We start from the raw sequence: 27,679 nt of genomic DNA, 5'->3' as shown, positions 1-27,679 counted from the left end.
GTGGAGTCAGAAAAAGCTTTGCTGGAGACTTATAAACAAGCTGTGGAAGAGAGAAGCTGGAGACCAAGTGAGGGGCAAAGCTCTCCTTCACACCTTCCACCCACCAAAAAGTTCCCCAAGTACAAACTACCCAGCTCAAGGGTGGACAGAAGACACAGGAGGTAGCATAGCTGAAGGTCAGGATCTACCATAGCTGAAAATGTGGAAAGATGACAAGGAAAACTGGCACAAGAAGAAATTCCAGTTTGAGCCCTTGGCCTGTGCCTCAGCCTCGGGGCTTGCTTCCTGCCATGCAATGGGCAGCTTCCTGCTGTTCTCAATCTCTGCCTACAAATGGCAAAAAGTCTGCAGTTTTCCTCTGCTCCTGATCCTCCTCTGAAATTTTCACATTCATTTAGAAGAGTCTTCAAGATACAGCTTTCAAATGAACCTAAGCATTTCCAAATTCCTTTCCTTCTCTGCAGAGACCTGCAAGGCCATGAAATGACGTACCTTCAACATTCATGACGTGCGTAAACAGGATCCCTGTCTGCCTTGACCCTGTTTTAACTAGACAAAGAGGGGAAAAACGCAGCGTTCTTCCATACTTAAAATCAACCAGTTTCAAATAAATATTTAAAGTTATGCTGATTGTTAGATAAGCAGGTTCTGCAAAGCAATTGCAAACATTACAATTGTTTTGCCATACAGCTGACAGCAGCTGGAAGCTCCGAGATGCCCATTTCAATCAGAAATTTTCCATTTCAAATGGATTTGGCAGTTTGTTCATGGTAAGCAGTCCTTCTCAACACGTGAGCTTTCAGAAGACTGCAAGGAGTAAGGCACAGGTGGCTTTTTTAAAGCCTGGGCCAATGCACAGCTTTCTGTAAACATTCCTTTTTATAAGTAAATAAATAAATAAGAAAAGGTGCTGTGCCATACCTTCTGCACTGCTATTAGGCAGCCGAGAGGCTCCTGCTACACCAGACAAAGCCTTCAGTCAGTCCCACAGAATATTCACATGACAAATGAAAAGAGCAGTGGGAGGAATTGGCTTAAAAGTGCATTCATTGTACTTTCCTTTTCTTTAGAAGTAATAATATGCAACAGCTCCTTGTGGTGTTGAATGGACAATACTATTAACTCTTTTTTCGCTCCAGCACTTCAACCATTTATAGTTACATTCTTCCACCTAATCACTACCTAAACATTGTTCAAATCCATCATGCACTATGGGCCAAATCTTGAGGTCTTAAGTAAGTTCTCAGGAGGATTTTTGCATGATTAAGCATCATAGATTCTTTTCTTAACTGATATCTGAATAAAGAACACAAGAATTGGCCCCAAGCATTACCATAATGCTTTCATGTTTTCCACAATGCCACTCAAAAACCTGAAAATATGGCATAGAAGCCAAGTGTCTGCATTTGTACCAGGAACCAACCACTGAAAGAAATAAAAAGGATATTTTAAATAAACCTGGAGGATGCATTAGCAGAAGCACTTCTGAGCAACTTGCCATTTAAAGCACGCACGGGACAAATTCATCTCAAGAGTCACTTCAAAGGGAATGGTCCGTAATCAAAATTAATCACAATTAATTTGGCCCCAGGTTTCTGCCACTGAGAGGCAGGCTCCTGCAGTCAGAGCTGCAGGCAGCGGATGGCAGGAATCACATCCACAGCGTCCACCTCTGCTGATACTGCCAATTCTTCTGCTATGCTAGTGCCATCGTAAAATGCTGCAACAGGATTCAGGCCAAATTTGCTTATCAGCTCTGAACCATGAGGCCAGCCAGCAATATGTGCTGAATGGCGCTGTTTTTGAGGATGTCATCTTTCTATTTATATTACCTAATTCTTCTTTTCCAACTCCCTGTGGCAAACCAACAGTTGAAATCATACAGTATAAACTAATAGGGTTATATAAGTGTCCACTTGCTGTACATATGCTGTCCCCCCCTAAGGCAAGCGATCACCACGACTCTGTAGCAAGCGAGGTACACCTTCCATTTTTGATATCTAAGCACATCAGAGTTTTGGAGGTGCTTCGAAGAGTCCCTTGTTGGAGGAGGACATGTGGGTAGCTGAGTGAGAAGCAGGCAGCAGAGAACTGCCATGGTGGCACAATCAAACAAGAACAACAGGTACCTCATCTCCCGCCCCTGGTATCCCTCATGAAAGACAACTACACTAAAACAAGACAGAGGATGCCAGTTCCGCATGTGGCAACTTTCAAGGTACTGCTGAACAGACACAACACTCAAGCTTTTTGCCCAGGCTTAATTCCTCACTCTGCCTGCACAAAAGCAAAAAAAAATTCCTTGATATGGAAAGAGCAGCCTCCCTGTGTCTTGATGCTTTTCATACTCCACCAACAAGACTTGAGTTTTCAAGCTAATTCTGCTCTCTGTCCTCTTCTGGTTTTCCCAGCATCACTCTCCAACTCCATTTTTGCAACACAAAGACAAAACAATTTACATAAACAACTAAGCTGTTTCAAAGTAAACTGGGTGTATAGACATGAATATTTCCTTTGTTTCAAATATCTGCCTTGCATTATTACACTTAAAAGAAAGAACGAACATTAAGCCCCGTAATCTATGAATTCCTGCACCTTTCACCCCCAGTTATGTAAAAATGACATAGGCCCTATAACATGATGGACTTTCGGTCCCAAATCTCTTGCTCTCTGGAAGCATCCAGGGTTTAAAACCTCAGAAAACATGTCTAGGAAATCTAAACCCATATGACGTGAATGTTAAAGTATGCATTTTACTTATGCATATTCACTTTTTTTTAATTTGATATGTTCTACTATCAAACTCTCAAATTCAGAAAGACCCATTTCTAGATAGAGTATGAACTTTTCTCTGTAACAGTACACATACACAATCCAGTAGATGTGGAAGCTTTGCTCATTTACACATACACCTACTGTACATACATAGCTTCCTATTTTACCTACTTTGTAAGATTGCTGCTGTTCCCTCCTTGGCAGTTTGGAGGGCACAGATGCTCTGACCTCTTGAGGAGACTCACACTGACAGCAGTGACACTTCCCAAACTAGCTACTCCCTTCGGTTTTCTGGCCAAATCCATTAATCCAGCCTGATCCAGCAAGTCCACATGTGCATGTACTACAAAATCCCCTTACAGAGCACTGCTTTCCACCAAAATGAACCTTTGCCAAGCTCCCCCATGGCACACCAGCCAAGGAAAGCAGACAGCACAAGCTAATGGGGCCCTGCACGAGTTCATTTGACACACATATGCTATGTACACCCTCAGGCGCAGGTCCCCGCTTCACCATGTGGCTGAAGGAACAGCTTCCTGGCTTCCCGTAGTCCCCATGCTGCATGCACAAGTCAAATTGATTTCACGTGCCTTTGTGCTGCAGTGTTGCACTTCTGTCCGTTCTTCTCCCCAGCAGACTCAGCAGCCTTCTGAGAGAATTTCTCTGTTTGCTTCCTCCCAGCAGTCACATCAAAGAGACATGTATTACCTGGCGTGGAAACTGCTGCTTTTATCGTCCAGGTGAAGAAATGAAGTAGTTAGTGTGCATGCATTTCTGAATGGTCTTCAGTGAGAAAATTCAATGTTCCTATTGCAGGGAATAAAATAATTACCTGCTTTTCAAACTTCTGTTTTTCAAGCAGATGAAAAGCTGCTGTTACAAGTGATAGAGAATTTTCTAGACGTAAACAGACCTCCCAGTTCTCAGCTACACTTTGCAGCGGTTTTGAACACTGTTTGTGTCACCATTTCCCTCGCTGATCTGCCACAGATGACATCATCTTCAGTGCAGTCTGTAGCCAGCTCCAGTCCCCTCAGCAAACAGAAGCCCCTGATTTGGGGTGTAATACTGTACTTCCCTTCCTCCTCTCAATGCAAGAAAAGCCAGTTTGTCTGACTCAGATATTTCTCAAGCAGTAGAATACCAGCTTCAACGCAGCTACATCCTATTAATGCTGATATATGTGAGACCTTTTAAAAGGCCAGGGGAAGACAGATTTCACTTCGTTGAGACAAATTTAGACACCAGAAACAATAAAGATGAGGCAATCCAATATATTGCCATTTATCTTTCTTCTTTATTTGAATAGAGTTTGCCTATATATAGCACTACGGTTTTACCCACATGCCAAAATCTGCAAATTCAGCTCCTCTAGGAGTTCAGTCACGAGGACACAATTGATTCACACTGTCCCTTCTTCCATATCGAATTCTGGAAAAGGAATCTTCACAGGATATAGTATTACCACTCCACAAACACTCCACGTTTTTCAGTCTAAGTTCATGTCACATATACCCAAGATACATGAAATTCAGCAACAGCCAACTGGAAATGTTGGATTCTTTTCTGCAGAGCACTTACTGTCTCTTGCCAGCAGGCAGCCTTTACTGAACTCAATGAAAATGATACGAGTCTGTGTCAGGCTCCAACATCGCAGAAGAAGAATGAGCCATCACAGCAAATGAGGAATATGTCATCTTCTCCATCTTTTTTGGATGGTGAAACAGAAGCACAAGGAAAGCAAGCAAATCACTCAAGGCCACAGCAAGAATAGCACCAAAATCCCCAACCACAGGACATGCTACATACTTGTAATAACAAAAATATATCTGTCATTGCACGTCACACAAGCTCATTCAAACTAAAAATTTATCACTTGCTTCAGACTCCAGCCAGGTGACAGCAAATATATCATGGAGCTGTCAACAATCTGCTAATCTTAGCTGTGAAGTGTAGAAATACAAGAAGCTTAAAAATACACTGGTCCTTCAAAAACCATAAATTTTGCTGGCTTTTTCTCACATACCACTGACTAATAGGTCTACTCCAGCTATTTCACTCCCACCTCCTGCAGTTAAACAGTTTCATTTTGCATGTCTATGTAGAGAATGACAATCAGACATATGAGGTAGCGGAAATCACCCATGGGTATACAGATAAAGAAACAAAGACCCTCTCTGGCTCCTTGACTAAGAAGAGTTACTGGTGGCAGAATTAACTTCAAAGTCCATACAGAAATTCCAGGACACACACAACTGGATTTTCAGAGCCTTCACAGACACAGTTGGAATAACATCTCTGTTCATCTGGAAATCTGGTCTGTTGGGCTCTTTTAAACAAGAGAAGAAAGCAAAGAGAAGACCTTTTCTCCTCCATCCGAAACCAAACCACGTGTCTAGGCTTGCCCCTTTCCAGAGAATATGCAAAAGGATGGCATAGTCCCATGAGTGAATATTCAAACAGTGACTTCAGTTTCTCCTAGCACATATATTAGGACAAAAATTTAAACCAGGGTGAGAAGAGGACCTTTGATTATAAACACAACAGACGTTTCAAAGGATATTTCCTCACAAATAAAGGCTTGTTCATGGTATTTCACATCGGGCACATTTTTGAGAGAAAATAAATAAAAAGCAAACCTCTTTGTTGTTCAAGTTATGATGCTTTGTGGTCAGCAAGCTCACTACAGACTGCATTAGCCTGCTTAGCCTAAACACTACTACCCCTACAGCTGTGTGATGTGGCCTGGCTATAGAAGGCAGCTTAACTCACCATTCTTTGTGCAAATTCAGTTCTTTAAATTAATTACGCCAAATGGCTTGGTGTACCTGCCATTCTTTATTTCCTACTCCAGCCACAAACTTCAATTTTCTCTCCATAGCACTTAAACAGCGCATAATTACAACTAATTATCGATCACCGAGGGATTACTAGTTGACAAATCCAATTTTCACACTGTTATCAAGCATGACTGACTGTGGACCCGAGAGGATAAAAGGTACCTGCACTGTCTTAGAAACCTGCAGGTCTATAAGCTGGGTGGGACCAGTGTTGTCAGAGTCAGCATTATTAAACCAATCAGACTGCAGTAGCACCTGAAGGCCAATATGTTTAGGGACCTATTATGTAAGATGCTATAAATCTACACAAAGTGACAGTCCTCACCTCAAAGAGTTTTGCAAGCCTAAAAAAAAGCTAAGCCTTTTACATCTGCAAATGTATTCAATTTGGCTGCATTTGTACCACTTCTGCATTCCATTTCTGCAAATATTCTCCCAAGCAAGCTAGCTGGCAGCAACGTTCAGAGAAACAGCTCATTTCAGGGAAAAACACCACTCAATTTTCCTCAAAGCAAATTTTAAATTTGCATGCTTTGGTGCACCTGCTGATCTCAACAAATTGGATCAATGAAGGACAGGAGAGCGCTGTGCAACCCCAGTGCCCTGGGAAAGCGGCTCACACCCAGCCCATTAATGTTGTTTGTTAGCTGCAGCAGTCCAGTTACCTAGAAATCAGGAGTTTGCTGTTGCAGGGTCTGTGTGCAGTACAAATCGAGGCACTGTGCAAAGAGGGTATTTAAGAAAAAAGAATTTAAAGAAAACCTTAGAGAAAAATACATGGAGCTGCTCAAACATCGCTGAATGGAGCAAAAAGCAACGTTTTCATAATAAGTCACATCATGAATTTTTTTCCCAGTTGTATTTCAATGGAGTTATTCACATAATTCAAGTAGACACAAATCCCTGTGTGAAAATATCTGTGCTCTTGTAGCCCAGTGGCAGCCTTTCCAGCACAACTTGCAACAAAAGACTAAAACAGTCCAACCCTGTGGTACACACAAATTGGTTTATTATTAGAGCTCATCCAGCACCATTATATTCTGACAGAAAATGTGGTTTAAACCAAACTGAAATTTCCGTGAAGAACATTTTTCTTGCAACTGTTTAACTTTTCTTTTGGGAAAAAGACCACATTTTTGTTTCACAACTGTTTAACATTAAGATACATTTCCCTTTCCGTTCTGTTCCAAAGGAAGCACGGCAATTTAGAAAATGATACACTAAATCTCCCTGGCTCCTAAAATAAAAAACCTGAGAATGAGCCTCACATACAGAAAGATTGCAAGTGCCTTACTAAGGACTTTATTCATTAAAAAAGACTCAACTCTATTCTGCTCCTTGTCTATGAAAGTGAAATATGATTTTATTAAATGAAGCCCTTAATATGTTTGCTAAGACTCTGTCAGGCTGAACATTAACTACACTTCCATTGTTTTTCAAGTCCAAAAAGAAAGTTGCTCTGCAAAGAGACAAGCTCACTTGTAGCTTCTTAACCTAAAGACCAGTGGAGAAGTTTACTTTATTAAGTGTATTCGCAATGTCCAGCACACACAAGGGGCACAGTGAACTCATAAAAAGAAAATACACAGCTTTCAGAAATCATTAAAGGAAGGGGGGGAAAAAAAAAAAAAACACACACCACGAAAAATCGACATTAACATGCATTTCCATTTCGGGTAGCGAGATTCCCGGTGATAGGATTGTATACATGAGCACGCAGCCAAGGCCTCCTGCCTGGGTGCACCCCAGCAGAAAACCGCTCCTCCTCAGTAAGAAATAATACCTGGGGGAGTCTTCCAGGCTGCCAGGTCTCCAACCCTCTGCAGCGGGCTTGCGCCACTGGGTGAACAAGTTGCTAAATCTTCCCCCATAGAGGCATTTTTGAGGTGATGGCATTGAGCCCATTCAGGGGGATCACAGCCGGTGAAGCCGCTTCCCACACCGGCCAGGGCACCTGTGCCAGCACCAAGCCAAATCCTTGCCCAGGAGGACTTCCCCTCCCCACGCGTGGAAGGCTTTTTCCTGGGTTTTCTGCTTCAGACACAGGTCCACTCTGCCCTCTCCTGGCCTGCACACAAATCCGAGCCTGTGCGGTCGCCTAGAATCTTCCCTGTGTGGAGGCTGGGGGACAGAGGGGATGCAGGTGGGCTGGGGAAAGCCCGGGCCCTTAAGGGACAGGCAGAGGGGCAGAGCGCCAAGGAAGGTGGACTGGGCATCACCGTTTGGGGGGCAGCACAGGATGGCACCTCCCTGCCCACCAGACTCACTATCCTTGTGTTGGGTACTCTTTTGGCCATCCCAAATACATTTGCCCTAGTAAAAGAGCTAAAGGAAAAGGTCGGAACATTCCCCTGGCCTCACAGTCCTCATTCAAAAATAACAGTTTGGGGGCAGGAGGAATATTGCCTTCCCTCCTTTTGGAAAGCATCTCATATTTGAGGTGTATCACCGGAACGTGAGCAATAAAAATAGTAATTTGTAAAATGAAAGCAATGACAGACGTTTCTTGTAAAAACACCGTGAGACGTTACAGCTAAAATAACGTTACATAAATAGGCTAAGCATTAGAACTATTATCATCAACAGCAGCACAGGGGACACAGCAGTTTAGCAAAGGGAGTGAAAAATAGCAAATATGATTTAAGAGGCAGAGAGAATCTGTGCTGGCAAGTTGTAATTACTGAAGCTGAAACCCAGCCAGGATCCTGGTTGACTAACTCTGGGCTTGTGAAATGCAATCCAGAGTCTTTAAATGACCAAATAACTGGGACCTAGCTTTCATGTCGCCAACAAGACACCACTGTTGACACGGCCACATCAGGACAGCCATCTGGCACTAACACAGTGAAGAATCAGCCACAAACACCAGCCTCCTCGGTCCTCATGATTTCAGACGTCTGCAACCAAATACTGACCTGAACCAGATCTTGCTTTGCATGGCCATTTTCCTTCCCAAGGGGGCATGGCTGCAGGTTTCTTTCAACCATTCTTCAACTTCAGAACCTTGTAAGCACCTAATGTCTAGTCAAAGGACATCATTCATCCATTTTATGGTTCCCAGAATGCAAAGATATCTACCCAATTTCCTAAGAAACATTAATACTAAAGGATGACTTTCTCAGCCCAAATCATGCAAGCTGAACAAAGTTCTCCTGACGTTTTATGACAAGGTGATTAATAATACCAAAAAGAAGAATGAAATGATACCAGATTATAAACTATTGTAAATCTTTCAGTCACCCCAGGAATAATGAATGTAGATTTCTTAGGAGAGCAGTACAGATTTAAACAGAATCATTTTAGTTTTCTTGTCAATCAAGAGGCTATTTATATAATAGCAGAAACAGAAAATGAACTCAATCTTAAAATGAAGGTGTAATGAAGGTGTAGCACATTCAAGGCAATAGTTATAGGCACTTTTAACATTTTTTTCTTTAAAAAAAAAAAAAAAGTAAAAACCGATCCTAAGCTAGGATTTCCAAGATCGTTGAAGAAAACGTTCCATCTTAACCATCATTTCTGATCACTGACCTTCCCCTCTCCAAGCAAAAGCCACAGCGACAAGTTCAGCATTAGTCATCCAAACATAGTTGGCCTTAGAAAGCCTGAGCTGACATGACCTACTTTTTTTTTCAAATGCTTAAATAAAAAAGTTGAAGAGTATGGTCAAAACTGTACTGGTCTAAGCATCCACTAGACTGAAATGCCCCAAGCTTCCTTGGCAGGGCTTATCAAGTCAAGCAAAAAGCAAATGCAAACTTTTCACAAGTTGTTCTAGAAATCCTGCTAAGTCTTCAACCCCCACCCCAAGACAAGAGTTATGGCCTTGTTCTGCTTTTGGCTACACAGGGGAACTCTGCGCTCTCTGACCCCTTGAGGCAGGCTGTCCTAGACATTACCTCAATGCAATAATTAATAAATAATAATACTGAATTTGAGCTCCTGCAACTCGTACAGGCTAAGTGTTCCAAAGAAAAATGAATAATGCATGCAAAAGAGATTCATTTGGGGGAAAAAAACCTAACTTCAGTTTGAAATAAAGCCCTGGTTGCCTTGGCAAAGAGGATTTAATTGCTGTAATCACTACATCTCACATAAGGTTGCTGTTTAAGGGAGTCCACAGTACTGCTATTCATTCTCTATGTGCTCCATAGCAAATAAAAGGACTACTGGTCCCAAGAGCACCAGTGAAATACTTCTGAAAAGGTTTAAATTATTTTTAAAGGGTTATTAAGCTTTGGTAAATGAGTCAAAAGTCATCTTAGCTGAAGAGCATAGGTACTTATGCCACATTATGGAGATAACAGCAGGAAATGCCATAATTAAGATTGTACTACTAGTGGTACTGTCTGTCATTAAAAACAGTATCCAAAATATGACTGTTCCCTATCCATCTGTCCCCTATCCACCCACCCAGGGTTACTACTGCCCCTACAAATTTCCCAGTAATTATCAGAAATATGAAGCCAGAACACCAGTGCACACACACACGTGTCTTGCACACAACCAAATTCAAATAGTTTTACTGGCACAAATCCTAAGCAACTCTACAGAAGAGAAGTCGATTAAATCACTCCTCTCTTCTGTGTAAAAGAGAGAAGACTCTGGCCAGACAAATTAAATTAGATATGGGCGAGAGCCAAACTCCCAGATCCAAAACAACCCAAAACTCACCATGCATTTGGATCCTGGTCCAGATTCTCACAGCCTGCTACCGCTTCTCCCTCACCCTCTGCCACCTCCCAGGATGAGACAAACTTTTCAGACTGTCCCCAAGCATCACTTGATGCATTTTATCACCATCTTCCATTGGGAATCTGCATCAAAGTGCTCATACATGTGCTTCTGTGGCCAATTGGCACATTTCTTGCCCAGACCCTCATTAACTAGAGCAGATGCTTAGAAAGCCCATGAACAACAAGGCACCATCTATCCGACACTACTGCTTCTCTTCCTTTCCCACTTGCTGTCTTCTAGGACCAGCATAATTAGAGATGAGGATTCAGTGAAAATGCATTTGAGGACTCCTCCATTAATCCCACAAAAGCTTAGGCCACACAATGAGAAAAAAGCAATCAAGAAAGTTCACTTGGCAGGAAAATTTTGAAAAGGATGTAGTGGGGAGGGGAAGGTACGTTTTGGTCCCAGTGAGCAACTTAAATGAAAGCACGGCAGGAGCAGAGGGAGACCTGCTGGATACATGCCTGATGGCTCAGAGTGGTAAGGGTGACAAATTTGCGCCACAAACATGGGGCTGCTTGAATACTGTCCTCCCAACAGCACCACCCTCCTCATTGGGATACCCCTGGAAATACTGCTGCTCTGACCAATTCCTCCTTGCTGGGAATATCCACAGGGCTTCTAAGAGCAGCATATTTTAGGGACATTTTCCTCCTATGCAGTTGTAACTCTCAATACAGGATGAGGCACTGCTCCACGCAGGGCACTGACACCCAGCACTGCTCAGGGCAGGGGACTTCTAAGTGGCAGACTGAAAGTTGGGGGAAAATGAGAGATTAACCCCACCACCCAGGAGCAGCTCCCTGGGCTCTGGGAAGCTCAAGAAGAGCTGCCGCTGGATGCTCCCTTCCAAAATAATGCCAGGCCCACCATGTGGGTCCTTCTGCAACTCTGCCAGCATGAGGCATCACCTTCCTTGTGCTGCCCCGCTCCCCACTGCCCACGCAGCGTTGGAGGGCTTAGAGCCGAACAGTGCAAGCAGTGAAACAGCTTTAACTGTAAGCACCATTTGCTATGCCTCGGGATGGCAGACTTGTTTGTCACTGTTTTCTTCTCCTGTGGCTCTTTTGATTCACCTGGGATCCAATAACTTTGTTAATATGATTTCTTTCATACCCTGGCCGAGTACAGCATCCAAGGCACATGTGGCAGCTATCTGAAAAGCATTAAATACCTCACACAAAGCACAGGTCCTTGCTCTGCTTTGTCCAAAACCAGATTTTCTTACAAGTACTTTATTGACATAAATTGCATGGAGGGCAGAAGGAGCACTCAAAACAAGAAGTGATGTTGGCAGTTTTCTTGCAATGTTCTGTCTCCTGCTTTTTCTGAAAGCCCTCCCCTCACAAAGCTCTCAGCTAACCATCACACTGGCCTTCTTGTATCAGATCATGCAAAAACTTACAGGTAAACACAAGGACGAAAGCAACTCTCTGTTGCATCAGCGGGAATATGAAGAAATTGAGATCAATGTGCACCCTCAAAGCAATACTATCAGCTTCATGGAATAGTAATCTGTGTTTTACCAGGATAAAATGACAGCAATAAACGGCCCAAAACATTTACCTCAGGAAGAAAGTAAATTTCGAAGCAGACACATTTTTGTACTTTTCTTTTAATACTATTCATTACACACTAGAAGTAACTGCATCAATGACCAAATCACTGTTGTGTCTGACTTGTTTAAACAAGACCATGATTTACTGCACTGCCAGCTAATGAAGAGCCATACAAGAAGCTGATCAATGCCATCATTGTCTGGCAGCACAAAGCAGGGACCACTCAGCATATTGTCCAAAACAAAGACACACACACACACATCCCCCTAGCTCCTCACCAGGGACTCGCTCGCTAGGTCACAGAGTTTGCAAAAAGCCACTGCATGTCCCCAAACTTGAAATGATCACTCAAAGACAGGAACCTTTCTGACCTGTGTACCCAACCTGAGTATGAGGGGCTGGGGGGGGGGGGGGGGGGGGGGGGGGGGGAGATTAAGAAAATTTTATCTTGCAGCTGTCCTCCTTGAATGACCCTTTGTGATACTGTGTATTTAAGCAGTTTTGTCACCTGAAGGCAGCTTTGTGTTCATTAAAAGAGGTAACTGAACTCAAAGCCAGGTGCTCACAGACAAAACTCTTAATTCTGTCTTCGGTGGCTTTCCCTTCCCATTTCATATCTGCACCAATGTTAATTCAAAGCTGGGGTAAATCGTCTGTCCCTTTCTGCAAGGCAGTAACTACAGAAAGGATAGCCCCCAGCAAAAGAAAGATATGGAGAAGAGCAGTGGCAATGCCCTACGCAAACTGGACAGCCTGAACCTTTGGCAGCCCCTTGAACGCAGCTCCTCATCCAAGAGGGACTGCTACCCAGCACACCTTCACATTGCATAGAGAGAGTCTGAGCAGATGCAACAAACCAAGGGCGTTCTTTTAGTGGTGGTCTCCTCCAAAACCCACTTGCCTCCTTCCCAGGCACGCTCTGCATCTCAAGCATTTTAACCACAGCTCGTACCCTGCTCTCAGTGCAACCGTGTCACATCTCCTGACAGTGCTCTGCAGATCTGCACCTGGCCCTGAAGCAAGCACTGAGATGTGCAGGAGCTGCTTGGAGTTAATTAGCAGGAGCTGTCATGTCGAAGCTTTCAGAGACGAGGATCAGCCTAGGAACAAGCTTGTAGAACCCAAACCATTTAAAAATGTAAAATCTCTTTCCATTACCATCAACAAGGCTGAGTTTGTGTCAGGTCACATGGTGTATTGGCACCTTCCAAATCCACGGGAAACACTTTTCACATCATCTCCGTTTGCAGAGGATAACAGTGTCTGCTAACACACTAGCAGACAAGAGGTTGTCAGGTCTCCTATTATAAACCTTATTTGTCATACACATGTAAAACAACCTGATGTGTCAAAAAAGATGCACTGCCACCAGTTACACACAGCACTGCTTACCCACTTGTAGCTCAGTACTGCAGAGACAAGTTCCCTGCTTGCACACCAACTGACTTAAAATCAACCTAACTCTTTTTCCACTTTATTGTTCCGAATATGAAATACAGCAAATTCATTTACATAACAATGCCACATCCCTTAGCGCTCACAGATGCGGATGGGCAGATGAACGAGATAACTGTGCTTCTGGCAGGACTTGCATAAAAGAAAAAGTAGGGTTTCGAGGCAACCAAACACCTTTTCCAATGTAAAGTGTGTCCTTGTTTCATTCTACCTGTATGCAGTGCTCCCCCATGACACATGTGACATATTCCCAAACTGTCAAAATTTAAAATAACTAGCAGCCAAACTATTCACCTTCTCAGTGAAAAACACTGGTGAAATACACATGCAGGCTAAATAGCTTTAATTAATCTAATTCTGCATTTTGGTCAACCACTCCCCTTCAAATCTTACAAACACTTCCCCACTCCCATGGGAGACGGGAGCATCCCTAAGTCAGGGCTGCAGAGGGTGAGGGAAGGAGGCAGACAGTGGGGACACTTGCCACCACAGCCTCCCATCACTGTCTTACCCTCCTTTACCTGAACACCTTAATAATGCCACAGCAATGAGCAGCTGTATTTCTAGACAAAGCAGCACATTCAGGACCCCTTTGCAGGGTGACAGAAGTCGCCGTCAGAAAACGTCTCAATAAAAAAGAGCGTTTTATCACCACGACACTGCAATCACATCTGGAGGTGCTTCAAAGCCAATATCCAACAACTAACAAGAGCTTCTCACTGTCGCGTGGGGCTGCTGCTCTGCCTGTTTTACTCCTACGAAGAGTGATTGTGGATGGCTGATTATTGTAGCAGATAGTTGACCTTTATCTAAAATTCCATTAAAAAGCTTTATTGACTGTAGTCTTGTGGGGTCTTTCAGGATTCACTGGGTCATTTATTCACTGTCAGATATCCATCGGTTTTTAAGCTTTTAGGACTGCTGGAGCTCTGGGAAAGAGTGCTTTTTTGGTCATTTTTTGTCATTTTTACCTGTTTTTAAAACTGCATGGGAGGGGTGGTTTCTTTCCTTCTCCCTCACCACTGTGACTGGGGCAGAGAAGGTTATCTTAAAGCACATGAAAAGGAGAGAAAACCTGGCAGTGTGGCATGACTACTTCCAGGGCAGGCTGGCTCACGCACATAGGTGCAGCACAGCCATGCACAGCCTGCAGGTACCCAGGAAGGATGCCTTTTTCACTTCAGTCAACACAGATTTGGGGTTAACTATTTCATACAACATCCTTGTGAAATACGTAACTCCATACATCATGCCAGCCTTTCAGCAGCTGAAGCCACTTTTTCTGGGTCACGTGACTGTCTCAAATAGAAATAAGAAAAATAAAAGACTGATTCAACCCTTTCTGAAAGAGAATTTATAGAAGTGGTTTATTCATGCTAAAAAAAAATTCTGGTGACAGCTCCCCCAGGCTTTGCAGGAGGGTCCTGAAAGGATGTTACTCCTTTTCCCATTCAGGGATGAAAAGAAAAGAGAACAGTGGGAGCAAGACAATGTATGCATCAAATGAAGCAGGATATCTGGAAAAAAGTAGTGTGAATTTGTCTTTGAGGAATATGTTATAATGCACATATACATGGGGACTGAGTTAATGTTGCACAGACATCTCTGGCATTCCCAGACATTGCAATGCTTGATATTTTTTATTAATATTACTTATTACTATTTCATATTTTACATTTAGTTCAATGTACATTCAGAGCAAAGAAAGAAATAACAAATTTAAACAGTCATTCTGGGTTTACTAATATCTTTGGGTAAAAAACAAATATTCCCAAGTTGCCAGTAATGCTTTAATTTTGTAATTTTTTTCTAAATCTGAACTAGCATTTCTGATTAATTTCAGATGTGTACTTTTCCCTTTCTCAACACTTTCACTTCTGCTGAATTTTCATCCTAAAATGATACTCCCGTTAATCATTTCTTTCTCTCGCCAGTAATAAACCTGCCCTGCCTCCCCATTCATACCAGCTTGGTTACAAGTGATGAAGGCCCCGTGAAGCTGCCTCCTCACTAGCAGCCAGACTACATTCCCTACAGTCTGTATTCTCTCATTTTCTATGCATTTCCAGATCTAAAACTTTCTGTTTTCCTTCCCTTGTTTGCTCTTGGCAGCTATTGGCAGGAAACATCTTAATGATCTTTTTCTGGCCTTCTAGACGACTGCTCAGACTTCTACAGATCTTTCATTATTAACACAGAAGCCTTGTAAGTCAGTTTTAATGGCCTGTGCAATTTTTATTCCTTAGCAGGAGACATAACCTCCTCCATCTGGATATATGTTTATTAATATAAATCCTTAATATCATTTTTCCTAGTGAGAATAATCAGTAAAAGCCAACCGGCATGTATTATACCTCATACTGGTTCATCCAAAAATCAAAAAGTAATCTTTGCCCTGCAATATGCGGAGCATGGCAGGGAGAGATGCGGATAATCCTTTTCCCTGAGGTTGCCTAGGCACCGAACGACAGAGAGGTTTCTTTCCACGGTCCCACCATTCCCCTCCAGACAGAGGACCGCATCCCAACCACAGACGCTTTCATTTCTCTAGCGTGGGATTCATTACCTGGTTTCAGCCCCTTACTATTATTCCTGGAATATCTCCAATCTCCGTTTCTATTCTGATCGGGCATAAAAGAAGGATGGGTCATTCGTGTTAGGGACGTGTAATGAATGCCGACAAACTCACTTTTTATCTGTGACTCGACAAATTGCTATTAGTGCTCAGCCTTCATTACCAGCACATCCTCGCTGACAGTTTAAATGGGGAGACTTGGAAAATAGGACAAAACTCTGCCATTTATTTATAAAGAGACTGTCCTGGTTTCTTTCCCATAACCAAGGGGCGATTGTCCATTTATTCCATGAAACGTTTTCCTGCTGTACAAAATGACTCCCATTTTTCTTTTAAATACATCCTTTGAGTCTCAAGATGGAGTTAAATAATAACATACACCACAAAAGAAATGCAAGCCATTCCCAGTGCTATTGGATAAGATTTCCATCCTTCCAGTTAAGCAAGAACTGTTTTCTCCCATCTCTTTTACAACTCCTCCATGTATATCAGGAGGCTTCTGTTTAGTAAATAGCACAAAAGTTGGTGTTACCCCATCTTTAGTCATTATTTCCATCCTTCCTCCTTCACTATGTTTCATCTAAGTTTGTCAGTGAAAAAGGTAACAGAGATACTCCCATGCATCAGAAGACAAAAAGTGCCTGAAAATTTGTGACACTGATGCATATATTAGTGCTACTAGAATCTCAAAGCTGTGCTTCCTTTTCCTTTTTTAAAAAACTAAGTAGCCCATAAAAAAGTTTAATCATGGCAACACAGCCCATTTCAATATCTTTATGGTTGAACTATGTTTAGTGGCAACCCACCTAACATAATGGGGAAAATTTATGTTCACAGACGGTAAATTTTACAGTACAGACCAGACCAGCAAGGCCACAAATTAATCTCCAGTATCATAAGAATTTCATTGCGCGCATGCATAGTTCATCTGTCAACAAAGTGAGCAATATGACAGGCACAGCAAAAGTACTAAATGCATACTTAGCCTCCAAATTCCTCCCCTTGACATACCTGGGTCCTTCAATTACACCAAGCCACACTGCCTGGATCGCAGTATGAAAAGAAACAAATTCCCCAGACCACAGCACAACTAGAGCTCCAACTCAACATTGAATTCCAATTATTGAATGAAAACAAACAACCAAGACTTAGCTTAAGTGGAGCAAAACCAGTTTGGACTGATGAAAGGGACTGGAAGCTGGAGCTTCACATATAACCTGCAGCATTGCCCTGTAAGTGACATTGCGGGAAGGACAGGGGTTTAACAAGTGAGTGTCTTTCAATGCAGCACGTTTCTGAATCAAGAAACTGTTTCCAATTGCTTTTCAGTTTCCAAGCTTGGTTAAGAATCCCAAATTTTACCAAAATGAGGAAGAATCTACTCTCATAGGGGAACTGAAGTCAGTTTTGCTAGAACAAAATCCAATATAAAATAAAATACTACACAACACAGCATGAAATAGTAGAGGCATAAAATTGAGTATATCTGTTCTTTTGCATAGTGTCAGAGCTCGAGGTCGGCATCAAACATTGCGTTGGGAATGACTTGATTTTGATCTATTGTCTCATATAAGCCAGACTGCAATTCACCCCGCTACACTTGTAACAGATATGATTAAAAACAATCAGTTATATTAGGCAAAAATATATTTCCCAAGGCAAATATTCACTTCAATGTATTTTTCTCTGGCTATAACACACAGAAATTCTATGTATATAAAAATCTTCCGGGTTTTTACAGACATTAGCATTGGGCTTAAAAACAGGGAAAGGCTGTGAGGGAAACTGCATAAATTAGATGCAGGTGCTATAGTGATTGTATTTCCCTCGGCATAATTCCCTACCTACTGTGTAAACTTCAGCTGAATAATCTCTCCATGGGCCCCACGTATGTCATACGAAATAATCATAGCAACGGTTGCTGATGCTCTCTCCATCCTGGAGAATGGGTGAACGATCACCAGTATTGCATTTTGCCTCTTACTCTCAGCATTCAACTGAAGGTTAAATAAAAATACTTGCAATTTCTCTGATGAAAAGCACAATGCAAGCAAAGCCAAATAAAAGATGAGACAGACTGGACTGCATAGAGCTGATAGTGAATTTTCCAAGGAAATATTACTGGGCACATAAAACATGCTGATTTATTGTAACAGAAACATCTCCTGGAGATGAACCGATTCCGCACGCTTTTCAAAGAAGGAAATCCCCATGGAAACCTGACTGCCTTCCCAGCAGCTCGGAGGCGCTGAGATGCACGCTCCCTGTGTCAGGAGAGCGCCAGAAAGCAAGTCCCACCCAAAGACCGGAGACATGCAAGTCATAGGGGCTGGTAGGAGAAGACAAGGGTCTCTGCGGTAGGCAGGCTCTTGTGTCTCATCCTGGGGCTCACCAGTTTGGAGGCTCTCGACTCCCTTGGTTTTTGCTTCCTTGAAACCCCAGGTTAGCTACTGTGCTCAGCACTTCTAGAAACTATTTTGCTTTTGAAAGACAGCATTTCAAAACTATTTCTGAAGGAAGTTTTTGGTGCTTTCCCAGCCAGCAGAACCATCAAAACTCCACTCTCACATCATTTGTTACAAGGTAAATGTTATTTTAGAAATTCCAACAGAAAGAAAACATCCTCATCTTAGGTTGTCTGTAATATCTAGGGAATTTTATCTGTGGTGTGGCAAACAAACAAAACAAAAAAAAAAGAGAGAATTAAGAGCTGATGTTAAATCCTTGCAGACCTTTAGCCCTTCCTGGTCCAAACCTTTTAAAGTCTGGTGAAACTCTATGATATTTCTCACACATTTCCCCCCACCCCGAGTAGATGGAAGTGCTTGGGATATTGTGGATCATTTCTTTCCCTCTGCCTGTGCACTAAGTTATGAACCACTTGACCCGATTCATGCAGCAATCTAAGTTTATTAATATGCATGTGCTATTTCAAAAACTTTGAATGCTTTGAAAGTGCTGCATAAGGTTAGCTGTTTTCTCAACATCTGTCCCCAAAGTGCACTTCTGTCATGTTCTGCTCCCATTGTTCTCCGATCAAAAAGTTAGAAGTAAGGCATGAATCTGTTTTGAGGTTTGCTAGCACGGGCTGCAACTCCTTTCCCGAGCGTCTCGCTTTCTCACAGCATATGACACTTTCCAATTACCTTTTGGCCCTTTTATTCCCCCAGTCTGGCTCACATTTCTCTCTGAATCTGGTCTCTATGCAGCTCTGAACCCACAGTCTGACAGCTAAGGACATAACAAGTATGCAGCACTAACCCTCGGGGTGGTTAGAAATGCCTGAATTCTCCTATTACAGGCAGATTCACAAGCAAAGGTCACCAGAAAGTCTCAAAACTTAAAACAAAAATGGGCCACCCAACAAGCAGCAAAAAGCTTGAAGAAGCAGGATAGGCTGTCTTACAGAAAAACCAAAGGTGGCTTGCAAAGTTTGGATCCAAATCCTGGCTCTGCCAAAGACTTCCTACACAAGCTGAGGCACATCTCATTTTCTCACCTCTCAGCTCCTGACTCTGTACAATGCAACAAAATAGTTCCTCACCACATATGACCTGTGCAAGATGTACCCCATGTACTTCGGCAAGACGATAAGAAAGTTGATAAAAAGAGAGGACACTTCATCAAAGAAATGGAAAACCCTCCTGCAAACCGTCTAGCAAAATGGATTGCAGCAGTTACCCTGGCTGACATGCAGAGGCATAACTTAAGAGGCAGAATTATGACTAGAAGCAGACAGAATTAAAACAAAAAATAATCATACAAACATTTATAGCTCATACTTCAAAATCAATTCCCATGTTCCAAAAAGTGTCATCCACACAGATAATTCAAGACTATTTATAGTTTTCCCCAGTTGGAGAGGAAATACTTATGTTCTCTCAGGAAAACACTGAATGTAACCAAAGAAATTACACCTGACATCAATTTGTCCCTATTTGCAGAGTTTAGCATACAGCACTTTAAAAATTCTCTTACCTTAATACAAACTGGTCTGCTAAAGAGTCATCAGCCAGGGAAACATGAAAGGTCACAACATCCCCTTCTCTGACCGGGTTGAGTGGTAAGCGAATAACGACATTTTCATCTAGCCTCAGTGAAGACTGTTTTAATTTGTCTTGATTTGGGTAAACAATGATGCTACCAATCCTCTCCATAGCTGACAAAGCCTTGTGTTCATTATCTTGACCTGCATGGATATTGTTTTCCCATTTTGCATCCTCTGGAGAACATTCCCCATCTGCTGTATAAATCTTATAGAAGAGCTCCACAGTAATCCCTTCCAGGGAGGCTGTTTCCTCTGAAACCAGGGGTGGAGGGGAGCTGAACCAGCTAGGAGATAATTCCAGCTCTGCAACACATAATCCTAGATGACCTGTCAATCTACAGCTGGCCACAACTTCTCTAGACTCCAGGAAAGCAAACATCTTCACACAAGGCAATCTCTCTGCAGAATTATAGTCATCCCAGTCCTTCCCCGCAATATAGAACAAGGTTTGTATTTTAGGTTTGTTGGAATAGATGGAGCTGTTGATTATGTGAGATTTTAATTTCCAATTAAAAGTGAATTTATTTGTGAAACCAAAAGATGCAGAAGTCAGCATGAGGTCCAAGGGAACAGCCTGTTCAACAGAAAAGGGTCCATATGTGGCATTTAGGACAGGTGGCAGTTTGGCTTTGTATATAAAGAATGAATCCACCCTAGACTGCAAACTGGAGTTCCTCATGATATCCTGGTTGGCTTCTTTGAGGAAGAAGAAAATATCAGCATTGCAGATGTGATAGCTCGTGGGGAGATACGTTGGCAGGTTTGAAAATCTCTGTATGCTGTCCATGATGCCTCCTCGGCTCTCCACCACTGCAGGCCAAAAATAAAAGGAAACAGAAAGACAACTCTAATGTTTGCTTAGCATGCCCCTCAGTTTTTCTCAAAAGCAATGTACCAGAGATCAATACTGTTAGCCACAATTACAAAACAATCTGACACAGGTACCATGGAATAACACTGTTGGCTCAAAGCTCATACACTGAAAACATTCCATTGCACCAGCTGTACAGCTCCTTTTCCACCTTCCCCAATCTAATATTTACTTGAAAGCCATTAATCAAGTATTGGCTAAAACAAGAAGGAAATTGATTGGCCAGATCCCAGTCTAAGTTACAAAACTTTTTACTAGTTAGTTTTTGTTGTTTTATTGCTAGATCAAACTTATGACTTTTTCTCATCCATGTTTCAATAAAAGAAACTGGCATATTGAAGATTAGCAGGCGGTAAAACAGAACATTTTCTTTGGTCTAACATCGCTAACGCATAATGCAATGGGGGGTTGCAAATCTGCATCACTCCCAATCCACTTTTGCCAGGTCAGCAGTTTGGAAGTTAGCAGCAAACTGATAAAAGCTTTGTGTTCTTGAAATCAACTTTTCACACAAAAAATATGGGGTTTGAGAGAGGTCTCAGTGGGATGGATTTGTAGGCAACAGTGAACCTGAGAGAAGGTGAGAAATCTTTTACATGCAGAAGGTTCGCAGATGCTTAGAATGATTTTTTTGGTTTAATTCCAGAGGAGAATGAAACCTGTTTGGAAACCACAAAAGGTTCTCTACAATACAATGGTCAATCCTCCAGCCAGCACCAAGCAATTTTTCCAGGCAAGAAGATTCCAGAGGGAGGGAGGAATCAAACAGACGTCTTTGGTTTGGGCCGGTCTCTAATTAATAGAGAGACATATTCAATCTGGGCTGTGATTCTACCAGAAAGAAAAGGTGGCTCTTTCAAACTAACAATTCATACACTCCGACAAAAAGCCGGTGAATGCAAGCTCCTGGGACTGCCACAGAAGAAATAAACAGAAACCAAATGAATTGAAATGAAGCAGTTCCATAATGCACAGAGATAACAAAGGAACAATGACAGATCCTAAGGTCAAAGCTCTTGTCTCTTGCTGAAGCTTAGCAGCAATTTTACTGTTTGTCAGGGCTGGGGAGAGCAGATATACAACGCGACAACCGCACAAACAATTACACCTGTTAGAAGCCAGATGACTCAAGATACTTGCAGCCACAATTTAGCACAGATAAAAGCTCTAATATTTAAGCTTTTTTTTTCAGGTTGTGTATTTTTAAAGCCTACACTTACCAAAGACAGATTCTAGGGCAAATCTCATCCATTTGACTTTGCTCCGCTGTTGTTCTCAGTTGAAATTCTGCTCGTTTATTTTCGATGGCTTGGTATTATCTACACTTGTTTAAATGTTTCTCATTTCATCACAATACTTCTGCCTTTACTTTGCTGTATATTTAATTGTGTCAAGGTTTTTCTGCAGCCATTGGAATATTCTTTGTGCAAATGAGTAAATATGCAAAAAATATACAAAAGCATAAAAAATTCTCAGCAGGAAACAGTATCAACAGTCTCCTCTCTCATTACTCCACACAGGGATCAGATCAGGGTTTTCCTCTCAGCTCCATAAGCAAATGCAATTGCAGAGCAGCTGCCAGGGAATCACCTCGCTTGGGTGTCCTCTCATTTCTTATGCCCATGCCTAAACATTTCAGCCCATCTCTCATATAGCACACCAGTGCAGCCAACACCTTCCCCCTGCTGCACACAGCCACGGACCTGAGCTCCCAGCTGAAATGCAGAAACCCAGATGATGAGAAACTTTCTCCTCCCTTTCCCAGGTGAGCACTGACCTGGGTCAGCTTGCCATGGTATCATATCATAGCTCACATAGGGCAAAACCAATTTTCTAGTGGAGAAAATTGACTTTATCCCTTCCACATCTCTTTTCATTCACATGTGAACGATGGGCAGCTGGCGCACTCCCTGCAGCATGCAGAAACCAGAGACCCCAGTTTTCTATGGGAAGCCATAGGTTGTGAGTAGTAATCATCAATTCTGGAAGACAACAGGCAAGAGGCTAACCAAGCTGCAAGCAGTGCAAGAGGCAGGAGGCACAGGTGAGGCAGACACCATGGAAAGCAGCAGGTGCTGTGTAGCAGAGATGGACATCATTGCCTGTTGGCACCGGGCACAGGAGGCTGCACAAGGCAAGGAACCCACAGCAACCTACAACAGGGATGGAGGCAAAGAGCAAAGGCTGGTGACCACTGTTTAGCAGGGGTCAGGCAATGCCCCACTACTGTTTGCTGTGCTGCTCTGTGGGAGCCCCAGTGCTTTTATCCCACCACTGAGTAACAAAGTGCTTGGGAAGCACACTGTGGGTCAAACCTCATCCTGCTCATGAGAGGAGGAGAAGGGAGAAAGGAAATCAATGCCAATTCTAGAACCAAAGTCACCAAGGGATGTTTCAGCAGCTCCATTACTGCTCTGCTATTTATAGAGCACCTTGACACCGCATGGCTTGCTGTGCCATTGTGCAATTGCACAACTCAGTTGCTGAAAGTGAGCTTTGCTCCTGTGAAAGCCAAGGCAGCAAGGGGAGGAAGGGTGTTGTTTCTTCACTAAGTCAAACGCAGACATGCACCTTCCTGGATTAATTGTAGATAAATCGAACTACATTTGAAAGCAATACTTTTGAGAAGTTGCATTTATCATAAAAATTGTGCAGCTATACAGATAAGTAAAGGACATGTAGCAGCAAGAGTACCCTCTGATTTCTGGGAGAAGAGCTGAAGTTTGCCTTCTCCCAAGACACACCAGATTGCAGAGGAGATTTAAACACTGGCATAGCTCCTGAGCCTAAAGAGGAACCGAAAACGAGGGAAGGCTTAAATGCATTTGTGTTTATGTTATAGGACTTTGCCCCCCAGTCCATCCTTTATGCAGATATTTCACCTCTGAAGCAGTGATTTGCATGAAGTTTAAGAGGTATGTTTTTCCCTTTCCTCCGTTTCATTACAGTGGCAACATTCAGTGCCTCTTCTCAGAACTGGTACAAGGACTAGGATATCAGCCTGCTGTAACTCAAACAAAATGAGACACAAGTTTTTTCTGAAAGTTTATATGGGAAGCCATAAACACCAGTAGGCAGGGCTGGGCTTTGTCCTTAGAACCAGTCTGCAAGAAAATATGATATCTGAATTTAGCAGCATTTTATGATGCTGTAGGAATATCTAAAAAGAAGTACTTCATACTATGGCAGGCCAACACCCCGCCTTTTTAATTCGGCACATCAGCACCACAGCATCAATCTCCTTACAGTAACAATCAGAAACAGGACACATTTCCAGATTTCTAGTGTGCGACAAAGCGACTAATAAATCACCTGCTCCTTTAATAAGCACTGCAAAAGATCAAAAGATGGCAGAAGATTAGATCAGAACATGGGTTAGTCCTAATTATGTAACAAAAGAGAGCAAGAGTTAAAGAAAAATAAATGGAGGCCAAATGAGCATCCTTAGAGCCCAGTGCTATCTCAAAGGTTGAACATAGTGTGTTTCTCAGACTACTGGGGCATTGGGGCGTTGAGGGGAGACATATGAAAATAACACATTGTTGGACGTGACTTGAGATATTTAGCTTGAATTTCTAAAATAACTTTTACCTTGTAACAGTTTTTCAGCAGGTGCTTTGTCCCTTTTAGAACACTTACGGGGACTAGCCAAATACCAAGACCCCTAGAGCAACAGGTCAACTTGTAAAATCTCATCATCCCCATTTCGTGACAAAAGCCTTCTCTCCACAGCTGGGCAACAGCCTCATAGCCCAGTTCATCCTGCAAACTCTGAGAGTGCAGATGGAAAGGAACGCCCTTCTGATGTTTCTGAAGAGCAGAGAGGGAGAGAGAGGAAGCCACCATGGACATAACCAACCGTGCAAAGCTGTGCATCAGGGAGATGCCCCTTCATGGTCCTTACTCTCACCAGCTCAGACTTCAAACAAAGCTTCCTTTCTGTCATCTTGATAATTTTTTATTTAACCATAAAACTATCCATTGCTTTTGTTTTCAATCTTGCTTGACCCTGGACTGATGCCACAAAAAGTAGCACAGGACTAAGGCATGTACAAAGCCATAGTCGTAGGTCGCACTGTGCAATAAAAATCCGCCATTCACGTAACTCAAGACTTCATCCAAGCTACATTTCTTAGATTTAATACATTTTAACAGGAAGGAAAACAAGTATCCTACTAGAAGGTAGTGGTGGCAGTGACAGGTCAGCATTAAAAGCCAATGCATCTATGTTAAGCTGTAGTAAGAGCAGAGTCTTTAAAATTCATCATTTTGTAATTAAAAAGGAAAATAACTCCTGTTGGAGCATAAATCCAAATTTCACATCTAAATCTTCCCTCTACTGTAGCTAGCTACTTAACAGGACCCAAGACTTCCATAAGCCTCCAGTAATTCTGAGGTTGGAGGTGAGAGGAACAAGCGTTTAAAATTGCAACTTTTCCAATATCCTTTCTCTCTGAAAACAAACAAGAAAGCCAATCCTGCACCTGTGGAAAAACTGTGAAAATGTTAAAATCCACCTTTCCTGCAGCATCATCAGAATTGTAGCATGAGATCATACAGACACTCCTCTTTGCAAAAGAGGAATAATTTCAAGTAATGTGGTGCCAGTAAGTACTATGATGTTATCCATGACTCATACAGAGGCAATCAATGGCTTGTCTGTATAGGCGAAAAATCACCACCCCTTCCCACCAGCCCTCACTAAAGACTGTAAAGACCAAACTACACATGTACATTATTCCACTATAAAAATGGCTCTATTCATAATAATTATTTTGCTCTGGAAATGCAGGCATTATCCTTGAATAAAAACACACTGTATCCCAGAACAGGGTGTCTACACAAGGAAAGCTATTCTTGAACTGGTAACTTATAGGACAATAATTAATTCTGAATTCGCTGTGTGTCACTTTCTCTCATACATGCAAGGGGTAAGACCTGATGCTGTTTAGGGACCCCAGCCGTGAGAGGTTGTGCAAGGTGATTTAGCCTGGCTACAGCTGGGGAAACTCTGACTTAATCCTGGCAGCAGGAAAATGAGGAGGATGATAGCAGTGTGAAAATCTACCATGAATTTAGACCTCATTTGAGCAGTATGAGTAGGATAAGTTTGGGTTGTGTGAGGATTTAAGAAGCCTAAATGAACACCCACCTTGTGCTCTCCCTGACTCATTCAAAATTTAATGAAATAACCATGAAAGGAGTATGCCACTGTTTACTTCCCACATTCAGAGTCCATCCTGTGACTCATCTCCTCAGTTTTCCATTAGGGAGGAAAAGGAAGAGAAAAGCCCTCCATAGTTACACTGAGGAACAAGTTCCATCACCTACCATTCAAAAAAAAAAACCTTTACACCTTTGGTACTTCAGGTAGTTATACAGTGAACCACACTGGCACAGAAAAAAAACTCAAAACATAATAATAACAAATAGTCTTTTCAACTGTAACAGAATAGTTTGAAGATATGACACTGCAAGAAAGAACTAAGAAGAGTTCCCAATACTTTTTTTAAACATCAAATTAAAGTCAGCCCAGAAGCTGTCAATATATAAAAAATTGTAGTATGAGAAAAGATGATAGGATCCCTTTAAGCTTTTCTCATTCTCTCATCTTCTTATCCTAGTTTGATGTAAGGATAGAACTTGATACAGGACTCGCAACCAGTTTACAGTCCTTACATTCAATCTTGGTTACACATTTGTGGAGAGAGAGATTCGCGTTGCAAAACATTGCTAATCAGGAAGCTTGTTTTGAAAGAAAAGAAAAAGGATGCAATTTTAAAAAAAGAAGTCTATTTAATCCAAACATCTAAAACCAAAGAGAGGTTAATTAACTCTTTAGGCTTGGGACAATGTCTCACGTACTTATCTTCAAATGTCTCTGTCAAACTTCTGTTACCCAGGCTTCACTGCAGCTACACATTCTGGCCACCCTCCGCAGGAGTCAGATACCTATCTAAAATGAGATAGGCTAAGCCCAGCACGCACTCCAGCCTCCCCTTTCAGTAAATCACAGAAAAGGGTATCTCTAGAATTCATTCATCCTCTCCTAGACACTTATATCTTAGGGGTGATAAATCACCCTTGGGAGGAGCCTATTTCTATCCGTTAACTCTATTGCTAAAGGTGGCCAGTGCAGGCCTACATGCTGGAGGTTTAGATGTCTATGGGCAAAGGAGTTCTGGCCCATCAGATGTGATGGCTCACCCTTCGCTAAAGCTTCTCTTCCACACCATCTGCCTATGTTTGTCCATCGCTCTGCTTCCAAAAAGCAGAGATGCTGAAAGCAACATCTCAGGCCTCATAATTCTTTTGTCTACTAAAATACATTTTTCAGTGCAAAGTTAAGCCATGCATATGAATGAAACCCCTGATCAGGTCACAAGGTCAGTTATAAATTGTATTATTGTGTTCCAAAGCAAGTGAAGTGCTTTGCCTGCTTACCGTTGCCAAAAAATTAAGTTGGATGTGCAAGTTTCTCAGCTGATGCTTACTACAGTTTTTAGCTTGCATGCATTTTGCAGTCACGCATACTGAAAGACATACATACAGCAAGGCCACCTACAGATAGTAATAAAATCGTGCTGTCTGAAAGGCTGCCTATAAATCTTATTAAAGTAATCCCTTCCATGAACCCAGATTATTACATTCACCTTTATGGTAGAATAAAAATTAATTTTCTCAGCTACAATAAGTGTATGATAAGGCAGCATCACTTGGGACTAAATAAAGATTATAATTAACTCCAACTGAAAAAATCTAAATTTAGCTTGGACTAGGAATTTGTTTTCCTACATTTTCTTCTACAACTGGGTG

The 27,679-nt window shown here is 42.1% G+C and overlaps 1 protein-coding gene across 1 annotated transcript in view; it reads right to left on the bottom strand.

Moving 5' to 3' along the window:
• Positions 1–27,679, bottom strand: part of TMEM132B (transmembrane protein 132B) — a gene marked incomplete at its 3' end in the record, with an annotated part of 250,204 nt that overhangs the window by 160,421 nt on the left and 62,104 nt on the right. Inside the window, exon 2 of the mRNA XM_082007704.1 lies at positions 19,923–20,802. Within this exon, the coding sequence (XP_081863830.1) occupies positions 19,923–20,802 (880 nt within the window). The remainder of the gene's footprint in view (positions 1–19,922; positions 20,803–27,679) is intronic.

Source organism: Phaethon aethereus, assembly GCF_964289735.1.
Source record: "Phaethon aethereus genome assembly, chromosome: 17".
Classification (NCBI taxonomy): Eukaryota; Metazoa; Chordata; class Aves; order Phaethontiformes; family Phaethontidae; genus Phaethon; species Phaethon aethereus.
This window is presented reverse-complemented; position numbering and strand designations above follow the sequence as displayed.